Source organism: Nanorana parkeri, unplaced genomic scaffold, assembly GCF_000935625.1.
Source record: "Nanorana parkeri isolate BGI_ZX_2015 unplaced genomic scaffold, ASM93562v1 scaffold1654, whole genome shotgun sequence".
Taxonomy (NCBI): Eukaryota; Metazoa; Chordata; class Amphibia; order Anura; family Dicroglossidae; genus Nanorana; species Nanorana parkeri.
In genome coordinates, this window is record NW_017307922.1 from 266,199 (window position 1) to 283,598 (window position 17,400).

The 17,400-nt window shown below is 38.4% G+C and overlaps 1 protein-coding gene across 1 annotated transcript in view; it reads left to right on the forward strand.

Annotated features, from left to right (window-relative positions):
- The window catches only part of LOC108799183 (merlin-like), a 43,355-nt gene that overhangs the window by 17,216 nt on the left and 8,739 nt on the right, over positions 1-17,400 (forward strand). The window contains exons 7-14 of the mRNA XM_018571012.1: positions 483-558; positions 5,446-5,583; positions 7,589-7,663; positions 9,361-9,474; positions 11,813-11,935; positions 12,346-12,563; positions 14,809-14,908; positions 15,535-15,650. Of these exons, the coding sequence (XP_018426514.1) occupies positions 483-558; positions 5,446-5,583; positions 7,589-7,663; positions 9,361-9,474; positions 11,813-11,935; positions 12,346-12,563; positions 14,809-14,908; positions 15,535-15,650 (960 nt within the window). The remainder of the gene's footprint in view (positions 1-482; positions 559-5,445; positions 5,584-7,588; positions 7,664-9,360; positions 9,475-11,812; positions 11,936-12,345; positions 12,564-14,808; positions 14,909-15,534; positions 15,651-17,400) is intronic.

Here is a 17,400-nt window from a genome sequence, read left to right on the forward strand (position 1 = left end):
TGGTAAAACTCCCTTGCAAACTGCAAATTCCCTTGCAAAGTAAACAACCTGTTTGCCTTTAGTAAATCAATCCCCTTGTGTCCTTGTAAGTTCCTATGCACTGAACTGAAATCTCAAACAATGTTTGGAGCTTTCTCAGCTTTCTTCTGTCAACTACAAAATGCATCATGCATGTAATAGAATTGAGGAGACGGGAACATTTTTGTAGTCCTCAGATACAGTGCAGTGAGTGATCAATGTCACCATAGGACAGGATGAATGTTACTGGTTGATCACCAGGTGAAAATAAAGTAAAAGGAAACTAATGCAGCCACCACATTGAAGAATGGTAATTACATTAAATTTTTGTTTTTGGGTTTAGATACTTTAACATAGTTCACATTTGGTTTGGGATTTCTCTGAATGCTTTACTAATCATAAAAAATAACAATGTCTTATTATGTTTAAGCATATTCTATATAATGTTCTATACAATGTTGTAGGGATGAAGCAGAGATGAACTATTTAAAAATTGCACAAGACTTGGATATGTATGGTGTGAACTATTTTCCAATTACGGTGAGTAATGCATGTTTTATGATTAAAACAAAACATACCCACAAGGGCGATATAAATTACTATGTCTTTAATTTGTTTAAAAGCTGTTTCAAGCTGACTTAAATAATATCTTCTCATCCAGACGTTGTCCTGTAATATATGTAATTAATTTACATAATGTTACTGCTATAAACCTGACCTATGTCGTTATTAACGCAAATTAGGGTAAATGACAATGTGGGTGTTACTGGTGTTGCAACCAGGTCAGACTATAGTGTTATAAAAAAGGAAAATGGAAATTTATCACAATCATCATCAAAATGTGAAGATTGTGTGAATTTTCTTAACCCCTTAAGGACCAAGGCCTTTTTTTTGTTTTTTGCTTACATTTTATAATCCACATTTTAGGCCTGAAAATTACTTAAAACCTTCAAACATTATATATTTTCTGAAAGCCAAGTCCCTGTACAATAAAATGGGGGCAGCTGCAAATTTTTATGTTGCACGAAATTAGCGCAACTTATTATCAAACCCAACCATTTACTGAAAACTGCACTAAAATTAAATTTAGTGCCCCAACGCACTATAGAAAACCCTTTTTTTGTAAAATATAAAAGTTGAGGTAACAACGAGTAAATAGATACCCAGCATGCCCAGGTTAAAAATTGTGTGCGTCCGTGAAACTGCGACAAAATTCAGTACCCCAAAAAGTCCATAGACTTAAAAGCCCCTACAGGTCATCAGTTTAGAGATATGCGTAAATACTGGCCCCAGAATGTTTGCTCTCACCCTGGCGTATGCGACGATACCCAGAAGTCATCAATTTCGTACGTAGGCGCACCCGATGCATGTTTACATAAAGACGCGCATGCTTGACTCTACAAAATGTTTAAAATTATTTTTACTTAATATAATTTTTAAACATTTTTTTTACTTTACTTGAATTGCTATCACATGTGATAGCATATTGGTGGTGGCAGGTACTATTTAAGGTGATACTGGGGGTCCAAAAGAGGGGCGTCCACTTTTCTGGCCAGTAGAAGCGATCTGGCGACAGCTCAGTCGGCAGAATCGCTTCTACTGTAAAGCCAGCCACCGTTTCTACACATATGAACAGAGTCCCGATGGCGAGTCTGTTTTACCCCTTAAGGACCCATGAGGGAATTATCCCGTCATGGGTCGTGAAGGGGTTAAAGAGGAACTTTACCCATATCTTGAAAATAACAACAAAGGCACCTTTAGTAATGACAATCTACAAAAACATACTTCTAGATAATTGCAGACTTTTTCTTCTTTGCATACCTTGCTTTCTTTTTCTCACCATTCTACTCAGTGTGGCCATTTTTACTAACGGCAGATGAATCTATCTCCCTTTACTTCCTGGAACTCTGGCACATGTGACTAGGACATGTGACCATGCACATCATCTCAGGGGAGGAAAATGCCTTTCCCTGAGATTATGTGAGATTACAGATGAGATTTCCCAGCAATGTATGATATCATACTTTGAATTCCAGTAATTCATGATCCATATCTCCTTGAAAGACCTGTGTACTTGGAAGAATAGAAGGCCAGCAGTAGTGTAGTGCATGACTTTATGAGTATGGTGCAACAGACTCTGACAGGTATTACAAATCTGATAGGAAAGAGGGCCACATAAGAGCTGGGACAGCACTCAGCACAACATGGTGTTGTAAACCCAGGGCTAGTAGGGGTTAAGCTTAAACATCACTTGTCACAGATTCTCAATTGGATTTTGGTCTGGGCTTTGACTGGGTCATTCTAAGACATTCATGTTCTTGATTTTAAAGCACTTGAGTGTAGCTTTATATGTTTCCGGTCATTGTCCTCCTAGTAAAAGGACCTCTTCCCTAATCTCAGGTGTTTGGAACACTGAAACAAGTTTTTCATCAAAAATTGTCTAGTGTTTTTGCTCCATCCACCTTTCTCTCCATCTTGGCCAGTTTTCTAGGTCTTTGCAATTAACAGCATCCCAACAACATGATGTTCCAACCACCATGGTTCACTGTGCTGTTTGTGTCCTCAGGGTGATTAGCAGTATTGGCTTTTCACTTATTATAGATTTTTGTTCCAAGGACAAAATGTTCCACTTTGGTCTTTTAAACAAACCTTTTCTACAAGTTTGCTCTGTGACTCATAATATTTTGGCATACTCCAAATGGGATTGGATATAGGTTCTTCAGCGGTGGCTATTTTCCTATCACTCTTTATAAAGCCCAGCTTTACAGTAATACCACAGATGGTTTAATCCTATCTTACCTCTGGTAAGATAGGATAATCCATCTTTGTATCTTAAGAGTTAGCAGTATCCTAGTGGTTGCTTCTCTGACTGATGTCCTCCTAATGTCCAGTTTCTGAGTTTTATTGGAAAACCTTCACTAGGCAAAGTAGTAGGTGAGCTACAGTATACTATTTTCATCTCTTAAAAATGTATTTAACCATCCTCCAGGCATGTTCAAAGTTATGGATAGTTTTTCTAGCTCAAACCTCTTTTTGGTAGCTACTTGGGCTTCATGATTCCATTTATTTAGGAATACAAATCTGGGGCCTTGAGAAAGTATTTATATGGAGATGGTATGACACCTTATTGAACACCTGGGGTTTTAGTTAATCTCTTAAAGAAGGTGATTAACCCCTTCGTGACGGGAGACGTACAGTGTACGTCCTGTCACTTTGTGCCTATATGACTGGCCACGTACACTGTACGTGACGAGTTATATCAGGCTTTGTAATGCCGGTATTTGCTGATTCTCAGCATTTAACAGTCATTCATTAATGTCTCAGTATTGAGGCATTAATTAATGAAATAATTAAGCTTTTTGTAAAATCTTCTTCCTTTCATTAATGAAAGAATGAAGCCGTTACATGCAAATAGAGGACCGCAATTTGCGATCCCTTTTTTGACAGCTCAAAATAGCAGAGAGGCAGCAGTGACTCACCTCACCTCTCTGCTATTTGTTTTGACAGCTCGAGAGCCCGATGTTTAGATACATTTCACTAATGTTCCACTTTGGTCTTTTAAACAAACCTTTTCTACAAGTTTGCTCTGTGACTCATAATATTTTGGCATACTCCAAATGGGATTGGATATAGGTTCTTCAGCGGTGGCTATTTTCCTATCACTCTTTATAAAGCCCAGCTTTACAGTAATACCACAGATGGTTTAATCCTATCTTACCTCTGGTAAGATAGGATAATCCATCTTTGTATCTTAAGAGTTAGCAGTATCCTAGTGGTTGCTTCTCTGACTGATGTCCTCCTAATGTCCAGTTTCTGAGTTTTATTGGAAAACCTTCACTAGGCAAAGAAGTAGGTGAGCTACAGTATACTATTTTGGGGCCTTGAGAAAGTATTTATATGGAGATGGTATGACACCTTATTGAACACCTGGGGTTTTAGTTAATCTCTTAAAGAAGGTGATTAACCCCTTCGTGACGGGAGACGTACAGTGTACGTCCTGTCACTTTGTGCCTATATGACTGGCCACGTACACTGTACGTGACGAGTTATATCAGGCTTTGTAATGCCGGTATTTGCTGATTCTCAGCATTTAACAGTCATTCATTAATGTCTCAGTATTGAGGCATTAATTAATGAAATAATTAAGCTTTTTGTAAAAGCTTCTTCCTTTCATTAATGAAAGAATGAAGCCGTTACATGCAAATAGAGGACCGCAATTTGCGATCCCGTATTTGACAGCTCAAAATAGCAGAGAGGCAGCAGTGACTCACCTCACCTCTCTGCTATTTGTTTTGACAGCTCGAGAGCCCGATGTTTAGATACATTTCACTGAAAGGATACAATGTATCTTTTTTGAGTGAAATGTATCATTTCTGATCGTCTAGGCACGATCAAAGAGCTTTTAGTGAGATCTGAATCTGACTAAAGTCAGGATCAGTCTCTAAGGTTATTATTAGCTGTTCCTAAGTTTGGATCAGCCTAATAGCCAAAAATAAAATAAAAAAGTTAATTTATCAAGCTGTCATAGTGATTGCTTGATATAAACTGACAAGAAAAAAAAAATTTTTATTATTTTATTTTTATTTTTTTTACAAAGTGTAAAAAAATTAAAATAAAGTGTAAAACAAAATTAGGAAAATATAAATTATATATAAATATATTTTTTATACTATAATTAATATAAAAAAATTCTAAAAAAAAAAAAAAATAATCAAAACTTGTGAAAAAAGTGTTTTCTTCTAGTTTTTTTCCTCATTTTTTTTTTTTTATTCAAACTAAGTGAGGGGTTAGGTACACATATGTGATATAATTATATAGCCCTATCTGTCCTCTAAAAAACAATATATAATATGTGTGGGTACATTTAGTAAGAAAGTATATTACTGCTGTGGAAGAATCACACAGCAAAAATGTAAAAAATGTGTCAGTCATTTATGAACAGAACCTGAAAACTAGCTCAGTCATGAAGGGGTTAATCAAGAGTGCAAGAATTTATTTATGGATTGCACTGCAAGGGGGTCAATACTTATGGTATATATATACACTGAGTGGCCAGATTATTATGGCCACCTGACGTTTGTAGGCAAATTAGCTATAATTAGCTATAAGTTCGCGCTGAAGAAGAAACAGCATCATCAACATCAATCCAACATCATTATTAAATCTGCGTAGTATTACATAACATCAAATGAAATGCATTCTAATTCCAGGTTGTATAATACAAAATAAGGAAAATTACAAGATGAAAACTTATGTAAAGCACAATCTAGACTACATTTTCTTATTTTAAAACTTTGCAATATGAATGTGCACCCTAGAACTGTAAGTTATAAGATAATTGTCACAATGTGAAATTAATATGTTAGCTCTGGAGATAACAAAAAAGAACAGTGTATATTAAACATATGCTTTCTTATGCATTTCCAGCTAGTTAAGAATGACTCGGATATCCTTCTTGGAGTGGATGCTAAGGGAATCCATATATATGGTAAAAATAACAAAATATCACCACTGGAATCATTTAAATGGGGTGACATCAGAAACATCTCATATGATGACAAGAAAGTGAGTTGACATGGATTGTGGGGACAGTACACTATTTTAGTGGTTTTCGTTATTTAGACTTGATAATCATACAAACCTTAATATATAATTTTAAGTCCTGCAATAGTCACAGTTGTGTTTCATTCTCATGAGAAGGAGTTTGCTTAATAGCGATGGTATGATAGTTACCTAAGTTACAAAAACATGACTATCATATTTCGCCTGTCGCAAACTCCAAAATGTATATTCCAGGACAGGAGGACAAAACCAAATCTTTTGAATACCTGTAGTCATTACTGCTGAGGATTCCTCCCAGCACCCTTCAGAAAGTCAGATCAGTTCCCTGAATTTTTGCTTACTATTTTTTTTGGTATCTTAAGTCGAGATATCATTGTACATTAAATAATAAGACAAATGAGCCAATGTTTTAATTTTACTTTGGAAAGCACATACACATTTGGGCAACATCTCCTTAATGGGAACCCCCAAGTCCTCTTAATATAACAATAATCAGTGGGGCAGGCTGGGTCCTCCATATGAGCATGACAGCAGGTCATTCTGGCTTAACTACATAGGCGTTTTTAATTTCATACTGCTGAACAGTTATTGACAATCACTTCATGTGCAATTTATTACAATCAATATGTTGCAAATAAAGTAATTGGCTACAAATGGTTACAGTGCTTAGCAGCATGAGATTAGTTCAACCTTAGGAATTAAGACATGTCATGAGCATAGCAGAAACAGTTTTTACATATTTGATTTTCTAAGACATTTTAGTGTGGACATGTTTTTTTTTGTTCCTTAGTAATATCGGAGAAAGCGTTTTTTTTTTTTTGCTTTTTGTGCTGGTGGCAATGGTCACAGGACACAGATACTTATAAAAAATCAGGCAGGGGGTTTTAACCATTCCTTTCTCCACTCCACACCAAAACAAGTTTTGACTTTAGATACACGTTAATAGTGGATAGAGAGAAAAGACTCTTTATTCTTCCTTTCTCTAAAAAAAAGTTTTATCATTGTCCGTGTTATTGCTGTTAGTCACACAGAAAGTAAGAGAAAATCTACTCAATAGGTACAAAAACAGTATATAGGCTGTGCTTTAGTGCCCGTTCACACTGGCCCGATGCGTTAATTGCACAGTTCCGTGAGATTAACACACCATACTGTGCATCAACAGTGTGGGAGGTACGTTGCGTTGCCATTCATTTGAATGGCATCCCAAATGCAGCTCCTGCAAGCAATGCTCTTGATCACACCACAACGAGTGATACCGCTATACCGTGCAATGCAGTGTGTTTAAAATGAGTAGTGCATGCATTGCGTTACTGTACGTTGTGGTGCAAGCGATCGCATCATGGGTGAGAGATGTGTTTTGGGTGCCATTCAAGTGAATGACAACACAACATACCTCCCACACTTAACACACAGAAGGTGCGATTAACGCATCAGACCAGAGTGAATGGGCCCTCAATTGAGAACTCCAGGAAAATGTCTAAATACAGAGTTTAAATACATGCATTTTTTTCTAACAGTTCTAGTCACTAGAGGGTGAAGAGTTTGGAGAAGGCAGGAGAAGAGAACAATCTAGGACAAAATGCTGATTTGCAAAAATTCTCCAATTCACCTCACTTTCCAGGTCAGCTATGTTGTCCTAGATTGTTCACTTCACCTGCCTCCGCCAAACTCTTCACCCTTTTGTGAACAACCCTTTACATTTTTTTATAAGTGATGTTACCCTTGATGTTAATTCATATCAACGCTTCTAAGCCATAGTACTAAATGAAACATGATCTGTTCTGTCATCTATTTTCACACCTTCTGTGTATCATTTTCAGTAGCCTTTCCAGTTGAATTTCAGCTATTTCGGTGGCATTGATGAACAAAATATTACAATATACATTATAACATCGTACATTTTTAGCACTGTCAATGGTATATCCCATGTGCATGTACATTTTGTCTTCGGTAATGGAATAGTTAATTGCATTGTGTATTGGAAATATTAAATCATATTTCTTTACAGTTAAAACTTATACCCATTGACAAAAAAGCCGAAGCTTTCAAGTTTTATTCTAAAGAGCACAAAGTCAATAAACTGGTAAGTAACTGTAATTACTGAAATCTCCAGGTGCTAAATAAAATAGGATAAAACTGACTGACTGAGTTCTTAATTAAGCTGTGCCCACTACTAATCCTGCACAAATCAATGAATATACTGTTTTGAAATAGACAGCTGGATGAACAAATTAGGAAGTGGATTAGGAGTTTTCAATGTCTAGCATGTGGAGTCGGCAGTAGTTTTATCAATTGCAAAATCCAGATACAGATCAAATGGAATGTTAGCTACGTTTAGTCATTATATTACTTAATAATCAACAATTTCTATGAACTTGTATTCTTTGTGTTTTTACACATTTCCTGAAAAGTAGCATCTTTAACATAGTAGTTCTAACCAGAAAGAATGCTTAATATAATCTTTTATTGTATATTGGACTTGAGCACAATTGTGTAATAACAAAGTCATTAAAGAAAATCTATTGTCATCTTTATTTTTTTAAATATTTATATAAACACATGAAATCTACAGTGTATTTTCAGTGAGTGTATGGTTTGAGTTTTTATTGCATTTTACATGCTTGGTATTCCTAATTAACATTATTGTGCCATAAATACAGTATTGTAGATTCTCCTAATGGTGGCTTTTTGTTCACTGGGATAATCTACTGCATTACTGGTCAACAACTGTTGAGAATGAGGGGTTAATTTACTAAAGGGAAACAGGTTGTTTAGTTGTACAAAAGAAATGTCTCTTAGTTTTGTGAATGAGTTGACTTCCATCATCCAATTATGTGCAGGAAAAATACATTTTTTTCCACCTTTTACTTGCACTTTATTGGATATTCTTGGCAAAGTGAATTTTCTCCAGGTTTACTATACCCAGTGTCCCAATATAGTTAATTAGGATCCAATTATGTTCTATCCTACCGTGAAAAGAAGGCCCATTAGAATGTTTTGTAGCTATCCAATGTCTGAAAATCCATCCAATCTGAGTTAGGGCTTATCTCTATTACTATTTTAAAAGACACAAAAGTAAGAGTGCAAAGGTACTCACAATGGTAGGTCAAATAACAGCTTGTATAGAAGATTTCAAAGAAATAGCAGTTTCAGGACAGCAATCAGCCTGTGTGCCACTGTGTTGTGGCGTCGTTGAGCATTTCCGGGGAACGCCTTCTGAAGAAGGGGGCGTGACCCCGGAAACGCGTCAACGACGCCACAACACAGGCGTTCTGAAGAAGGGGGCGTGGCCCGGAAATGCGTCAACGACGCCACAACACAGTGGCACACAGGCTGATTGCAGTCCTGAAACTGCTATTTCTTTGAAATCTTCTATACAAGCTGTTATTTGACCTACCATTGTGAGTACCTCTACACTCTTACTTTTGTGTCTTTTAAAATAAAAAATAATCTGCACTAGGTTGGACGCCCTTTGACCTTTTTGTATTCCAGTTCTACAGTTCCCCCCCGGGCTGAAGTGGGGCAGCACCCCTAGTAACTTTATATATACTAACACTCAAATACCAGGATCCGGTCATAGCGCTTTGACTATACTATATTTATCTCTATTACTAACCTTAGGACCTTGCTCTACCTTAATACATAGCAGAAACAGTCTAACTTTGATAGGTGGAATGGCATTCTCAGAATATATGTATGAAGAAACTTGATAACTGATATCTGTGCTACATAAGTCAGGATTTAAAATTGGTGAGATTTACATTTTGTTTCAAACTGCAGATTTTGCACCTGTGCATTGGAAACCATAATTTATTCTTGACAAAAAGAAAAGTAGATTCAACTGAGATTCAAGAGATGAAAGCTCAAGCTAAAGAAGAAAAAACAAGAAGGAAGGTATTGTTCCCGGAATGCAACTTTTATTTTAACTGATAGATTTATTATGAAAGAAAATCCTCAACACAAAAAGCAGGCAAATTGACATGCAGGATACATAGAACATTTACTAATGAGAACAGGACATTGAGAGGGTTATTCACAAAGCTGCCAAAGGCAGCCGAGTGAATAACCGAGCTGAAGTGAAGTGAGCCGAAACAACGTTCGGCTATTCACTTCTGGCTTGTGCGGCTGAAATCAGCCGTACATCGGCTGGCTTCGACTGCACTTTGGTCAGCCGAAAATGCTTTGCATGTTCGGCTGAGCCAAAGTGCAGAGGGACCTCGACTCGACATTTGGATCGGCTAAGCCGAAGCTCCAGCAGCTCACTCGCTGCTATTCCCCCTATTCACGTGGGGCCAAACGGCAGTGAGTGAATAGCCAAATGCCAGCGAGTGGCATTCAGCTTGGCTATTCTGCTCAGTACCTCCGTGGTAGTCGAGCCGAAGCATATGCCTTCGGCTTGGCTGAGCCGCTTTGTTGAACCGCCCGGCTGCCTGCAGGAGCTGTACGGGCTATAGTGAATGGAGGGAGCTGCGGCTGATCCTTCGGCTAGCTTTGTGAATAACCCTATTAGAGCTCAACTGGCTATTAAAGCCCAACTGTAGGCAAACATCTAAATATCCAGATGAAATACAAAGGATTTGTATTTTGTCCTTCCAGTTTCAAGGTTTATACAGCTCTGCAATAAAGCACAACCATGTTTGACAGGGCGTGGGACCTGATCTTTCTCTACTTTAGGTTAGTTTTCACTTACAGGTCTCCTTCCCACCTAGTAAATGGAAAGTGAAAAGAGAAGCAGCACTCTCTCTGTCACTATACTCCTTTCTCCTATCAGCATGCATTTTGGCAACTTGTGCGGCTTCTCCCCCCTCTTTTCTGAGCTCTGTTGTACATGGACTGCAAGTGTCTGATGCCAGGTCAAATCCAGGTACGCTTGCATATAAAAAAAATACATTTAATGGTGTGTTAATGAATATGGAGCTTCATTAATTTGTGTATTTTTATATCAGAATCGAGTGCAGCTTTAAGACTACTAGAAAATTCTATGGTGCGCCTCATTGGACAGTTAATTGGGGCTTGGGCGCTGGGTTGTTTAAATTTGGGACCACCACCACCAGATAGTAGCAATGCTAAAATGTAGGCGCATTGTACTGCAAGTACCTGTGTTGGTCTTCAGATGGCTCACTGGCTCTCTCTGTGTAGCCCCTAGAATCCAAGACCCTGGCTATTAATGGGGCTTGAACTCTGCCAATTATGAGATTAAAGGAGAACTATGGGGTCAGTGTTTTTCCCCATAGTTCTCCTTAGGGTAACGGGAGGACACAAACTAGCGTCCTCCCGTTACCCTACGCTCAGTATACCGCGAGCTACAGCTCGCGGTATACTGAGACGCCGCACCTGGAGCGGATCCCGACTTAGATGACGGGATCCGCCCAGCTGCGTGAGTGACAGCTGGCTCTGCCTACCTAGAGGCAGAGCCAGCTGTACCCGCCCCCTCCCCCGTCCGTTCCGCCAGTCAGCGCTGGCAGATCGGAGCGGGGAGAGGGGAATCCAGCCCCTCTCCCTGTCACGGCAGAGAGCCGTGACAGGATCGAGAGGTGAGGGAACCCGGTATGTTTTCCCTCACCTCCCGATCTACTGAGCCGACCTGTGACAGTCTCATTGTCACAGGTCGGCTTAGAACTATGAGGTGAGTGGAAATCACTCATGTCATAGAGAACTATGATGTGAGTGGAAATCACTCATGTCATAGTTCTCCTTTAAGGCAAGGGTAGGCCCACTTTGACATGGTATTTGCTTTAACATTGTGAAATACTATGGGGGTATTTATCAAAACTGAAGCAGCTGTGCATGGCAACCAATCAGCTTCTCTTATCAGTTTTTTTCAGCTAAGATTTGAAAATGAAAGAAAGAAGCTGGTTGGTTACCATGCACAGCTGCTCCAGATTTTGTCTGCTCCATTTTTTACAAATTCCCCCCCTGTGTGATTAGGTTGCCATGGACCAAGTGGAACCCATTTTAAAATCTGCCACTGGATCTTTCTTATCATTAATGAAATCCTATAATAAGAGGGACAAAAATAAAATATAGAACAATTGGGTTTCTGTATTCAAATGTCCTAAAATCATAACACTGATTATATCTGTTACAGTAAAAAAGGGATTTTCTTCCCTTTTTTTCTTCCAACAATTTCTGTTGCTCAACCAGATCTAGAATTGGTGATAAAATATGTGTTGTAGCATCTTTCAAATAAGTCTTCAACATGATGAACTATTAATAGAATCTAGTTTATTAGAAGGAGCATCACAGACTGTTGATGGAGAAAGAATTAAGGGAAGAGGCAGAGAGAGCCAAAGAAGAACTTGAAAGGAGACTGTTCGAGTTGGAGGAAGAATCAAGACAAACCAACGAGGCTCTGGTGAGTGAGCAAATTTAACTATAGCTGAAGTGGAATTACCATGAGATGGGCCAAAAAATTATAACATTACGTGCTGCTGCACAACAACAGTAAAGATTTTGGGCCCATTCATTCTATCTATCTATCTATCTATCTATCTATCTATCTATCTATCTATCTATCTATCTATCTATCTGTCTGTCTGTCTGGCTGTCTGTCTGTCTGTCTGTCTATCTAACGCTACAAGACAAGTGTGATATAAAAAAAGTAAGAAATTATACACAAGATCAAATAGTATAAAATATATACTCTAGAACTGGATGAATGTTGTTCAGGAATCAATGTCTTTGCGTTAAACATTTTTAAGATCATTGACACTATAGCATGACATTGTTATCTTACAACTCTATCCACTTTGCTATGGTCTGTAGATTCTGTCTAATGAAGCTGCTGAGCTGTTAGCAGAAAAGGTTCAGATAGCAGAGGATGAAGCAAAGATACTTGCCCAGGAGGCAGTGGAGGCCAGATATGAGTTACAGCGCTTGGAGATGACAGTTTTAAAGAGTAAGGATGAGATGCGCATGATGGAGAAAAAGATGAGAGAGTCGGATCTTATAACCATGAAACTGCTGAAGGAATCTGACAGGAGGTGAGCTTAGGCTTTTTGTTTCAAATATCAACTGCAGCTTTACAATCAATGCAGCAATTTGCATAGTACAAAAGAAGTTGTATGTCTCTGGCAGTGTTCTACAGACAGATGAAAACGTTTAATTTCTCTGTTTGTTTAGCAGTTCCAAGACAGCCATTCTGGTGTAAATAGAAACGTTGGCCTTGTAGACATGTTGTTGATTTCCTAAAGGCAAATACAGTGGCAAGAAGTATGTGAAGCCCTTGGAATAAACTGGTTTTCTGCAGTGATTTCCCATAAAATTTGAACTGATCGTCATCTGAGTCACAACAATAGACAAACACAATGAGGGGAATTTATCAAAACTAGATCAAACAAAATCTAGAGCAGCTGTGCATGGAAACCAATCAGCATCCACCTTTCATTTTCAAAGCTTAACTGAACAAACTGAAGAGAGAGGCTGCTCCAGATTTTGTCTGCTCCCGTTTTGTTTTTTATTTTATTTAAGTTTTTATTAAGTTAAACAAATAAACAGAACATAAATCACATAAATATGTAATTGAAAGAGTATTGAACAATTTTTGAAAAAGGCATGTATGACATAAGGACACTCATGTCCAATAATATAAGAAAAATATTAGGGATTGGAACAAAAGGGAAGGAAGACAATTAGACAGGGGAATGACAAAGACAAACTCTGGTTATGGTATTCGAAATTATTCAAATTATCATAAAGTACATAGATGTTACCCATGAAATAAGTGAGAACTATAAGATGATAAGATGTATGGCATATTATGATACAATTTAAAAGTAAATGAAAATTAATTGGATCGATAAGTCTGCTCCAGTTTTGATGTTCTGCCTTGCACAAACTGCCTGTTCAAAGATTTTTATATGATAGACTCATGAACAGGAATGTTTGCCTGTTCCAGTGATGTCTCCAAGCCTTGAGCTGTTACTCGTGGGTTGTTCTTTACCTCATTGAGGATTCTGCATTGTGCCTCGAGAGTCACCTTGTCCGTGCACCAACCTCTAGTAAGAGTAGCCACAGTACTAAACTGTCTCCATTTCTAGACAATTTGTCTAATTGTCGACTGATGGATGCCTAAACACTTTGAGATTGCTTTGTATCCCTTTCCAGCCTTATGCAGGTCAACTACTCTAGATTGTATGTCTTCAGAGAGTTTCTTTTTGTGAGACATGGTTCACTACAGTTGATGCTTCTTATGAACAGCAATCTTAAAGTGTTTGAGTGTCTTTTATCAATCAAACTAGCTCTAAAACACACCTCCAAACTAATGTTATCATCTGGACTCCAGGTGTGCAAGCTACTGACTCCAAATAGCTTTCGTTAAAGTAATTAGTCTATGGGCTCATTTACTTTTTTCTCCAGCACTGCAAATGTTTTATGGGTGTGTTCAATAAAGACACGAGAAATCAGAATCGTTTGTGTGTTACTAGCTTAAGCACATTGAGCGGAATTGATCAAATCTGGAGCAGTTGTCCATGGCAGCCAATCTGCTTCTTCTGTCATTTTCAAAGCTAAACTGAACAGACCAAAGAGAGAAGCTGATTGGTTGCAATGGGCAACTGCTCCAGATTCTGTCTGCCCCAGTTTTGATCAATACCCCTCATTGTGTATGTCTATTGTTGTGACTTAGATGAGGATCAGAAAACCAGTTCATTCCAAGGTGTAATATTTCCTTGCGAAATTAACACAACACTTTTTAACTGTTAGTAAATCTACCCCTGGAAGCCCTGTAAATATTGTAATGCTTTTAGTGATTTCTTGCATTTGGCTGTAAGGCCTTCCATGGAGCCATTTATTTTAACATGACATTTACAATATCATCATTTATATTTTATTATTGTGAATCCCAATTCCTACCCCATAGTGGGGTCCCCCACCCTTGTCTATAGAAGCTAAGGTTTGTATACACTGCACTAATGATGGTCAAAAAGCCTGAATGCAGTTTGTAATAAATGGCTCTATAATAGGAAGCTATATTTTCACTATACAAATGCGGTACTGGATGTGCATATCGCCAGTTGGGTGTAAAATTATGATTTGTGTGTTTCCAGTGTCCTGAAATGAGTAATAATCCTTTTATGTTTGGGATATGAGATGAAATGAGATGTGTGAATATTTTCTTTATCGTTATACTGTATTATTATGAATGAAACAGTCAGTTGCCCATTCACCATCAAACATCCATTCGTCATCAGACCTTTTTGTCACAGTAATGTTTTTTTCTACTGATAGAGCTAAGGAAGCTGAACTCTTAGAGCAGGACCTTCACAAAGCAAGAGAAGCAGAACGACTTGCAAAGCAAAGGCTCTTAGAACGGGGTTCCTTTAGCCAAGTGAGTTGAAATGGTCATTCTTACTTAAATTACATGTGTCTTGAGAACACGTAAAACAAAATTGGATTGGTATATACTCTACTAGCTCTGCATACTTCTATCCATGTGAGAGCAATATATTATTTTATTAAAAGGTGTTTCAAATGAATACACTAGACCAGTGTGTTTTTTCTCTTATATCATATATATCTTAAAATGATCAAAACTATGATAGATCGATTATTATTAAATGTATGGCCAACATTAGACAAGCACAGGAAGATGCATGCCTTTATTTACTAAAGGCAAATAAGCTGTTCACTTTGCAATGGAATTAACACTTTGCAATGGAAATTTCCCTTAACTTGGTAAATGGGGTGAAATTTCACATTGCAAACAACACCCGATCACGTACACACACAAAAAAAACTATTTTTACTTGAACATGATTGGATGATGGAAGTCAGCAAAGCTTCACCTATATCACTAAACTAAAGGGGAAACTTACCCTGCAAAGTGCAAATTTCCTTACAAAGTGAACAGCCTTTTTTGCCTTTAGTAAATCAACCCCATGGCTTGTCAACCTCTCAAGAACTCTACTTGTACATATCTGTTTTGGGTGCTTTCAATGTATTTTTCTATCTTAGACACCAGCAAAAGTCCTTCAGCAAGATACTTCAGAAGGAGGGTATGATAATAAAATGTTATGGCAAAATTTAGACACGGAATATAAGAGGCTGTCCTTGGAGATTGAAAAAGAAAGGTATTGACCTCCTTCTTCCTTTCTAAAGTATGTGGAAACTATATCATATGAGAGGATACATTTTAAAATAATGGCATTTACTTGAAAAAGGCAGATATGTAAACACCCACAATTTCAATAGTTTCACATAAATGTTTTCACAAAATATGCTCTACAACAGGGCTCAAAATTTCCACTCGCCTGCTCGCATTTGGCGAGTAAAAATAAAGTGTGGGCGAGTGGAAATTTGAGTCTCCAAGTACCGGTCCTATGTGGGCCGCAGCCAGCTGACATGTAAGGCACACGGTCGCAGACCGCCTACCTGACTTGCGGGAGCAGCTCCACGGTCTGCATCTGTGTCGGATGCAGATCGCAGAGCAGCTCCTGTCAACTCCGGCTTCCTTCGGCCGGAGCTCTGACAGTTTTGAGCTCCAGCCGAAAGAAAGTAAGTATGTGAGGAGGATCGATGCCTGGTTATGTGGGGGTGATTAGTAAGGTCTGATGCAGACCTCACTAATCACCCCCACATAACCAGGCATCGATCCTGCTCACAGCCTCCTCTCCCTGCAAAGACATGGACAGGTGATGGGGGGGGGGGGAGCAACGATCGCAATGCTGAGCGGGCAGTGTGTCTTACGTCTTACGACCATGCCACCATCCCAACAAAAATCGTACGATTTTCGGCAGGTTTTCCAGCGTGCTACCTTACAGTAGAAGTGGTCACACGCTGCCCATACACCTGCCCATTATCGTACGATCGTGGGATGACCCACAACTATCGTACGATAATCGGCAGGGGTATGGCCACCTTTAGTGTATTTGTATATTAGGCCCCATTCACACCTACAGTATGTTTCAGGTGTGATTAGGGATTCCTGTGTCAGGAACTGAGGAAGCGTTTTCCTGCAGCAGGGATCCCTAATCTGCCGTTTACAAGCGGAAACTATCATAAGATAAGAATTATCATAAGATTATTTAAGAGGGTGTGTTTAGGGGCGGAGTTAAGGCCGGGGTGGGGTAATGGTTAATTGGGGCAACTGGTGGCTAGTAACTCTTAAGGCCTGGCTAGTACCTCAGGACTTGAAATTTTGAGCCTTGCTCTACAAATTAGGAATGCACAAATACCACGTATAGTACTTGGTACAAGTACAATAACAAATACTTTTCCAGCTTCTAGACTAGAGAAAAACTCAAACGTTAGGAGGCAACTGTCATTTTTAAGGAGAATTGGCTACGGGGGTCCTAAGATTTGTGCATCGCTGTTTTAATGTATGATTTGTTATATATTAGGGACTCAACAATGCCATTTTTCCAGAACAAGTATTGATACTTCTCCTCACAGATACCAATTACTGATACATTTATTTTCATGTGACAGTTTTTCTAAAACAATACAGACTAATGATTTCAGGACAGTGGTGGAGCACCTGGGCTCGGTCCCAGCTGCAACCGCTGCAACCCTGGTAGTTCTCATGAAAATGCCAAGTATCGGCACTGGTATCTGAACTGATATCTGTGCACCCCTAGTACAAATTATCAGCCTCTGGATACTGAAATGTAATTCTCACCTGCTTAGTTTATACTGAATGTATAGCATTTTGTATATATTTATTAGTTGTGTTCAGGCTAAATATCAAATGTTACATATATTTCCTTATACAGAAAAAATGAGATATTGCATTTATGAATACTTCATATTTGCCAACAAGTGGTATAATCAAGTTCACAGGCCACCGCATGAATTATTTGACCATGTTGCTGTAGATAGGCT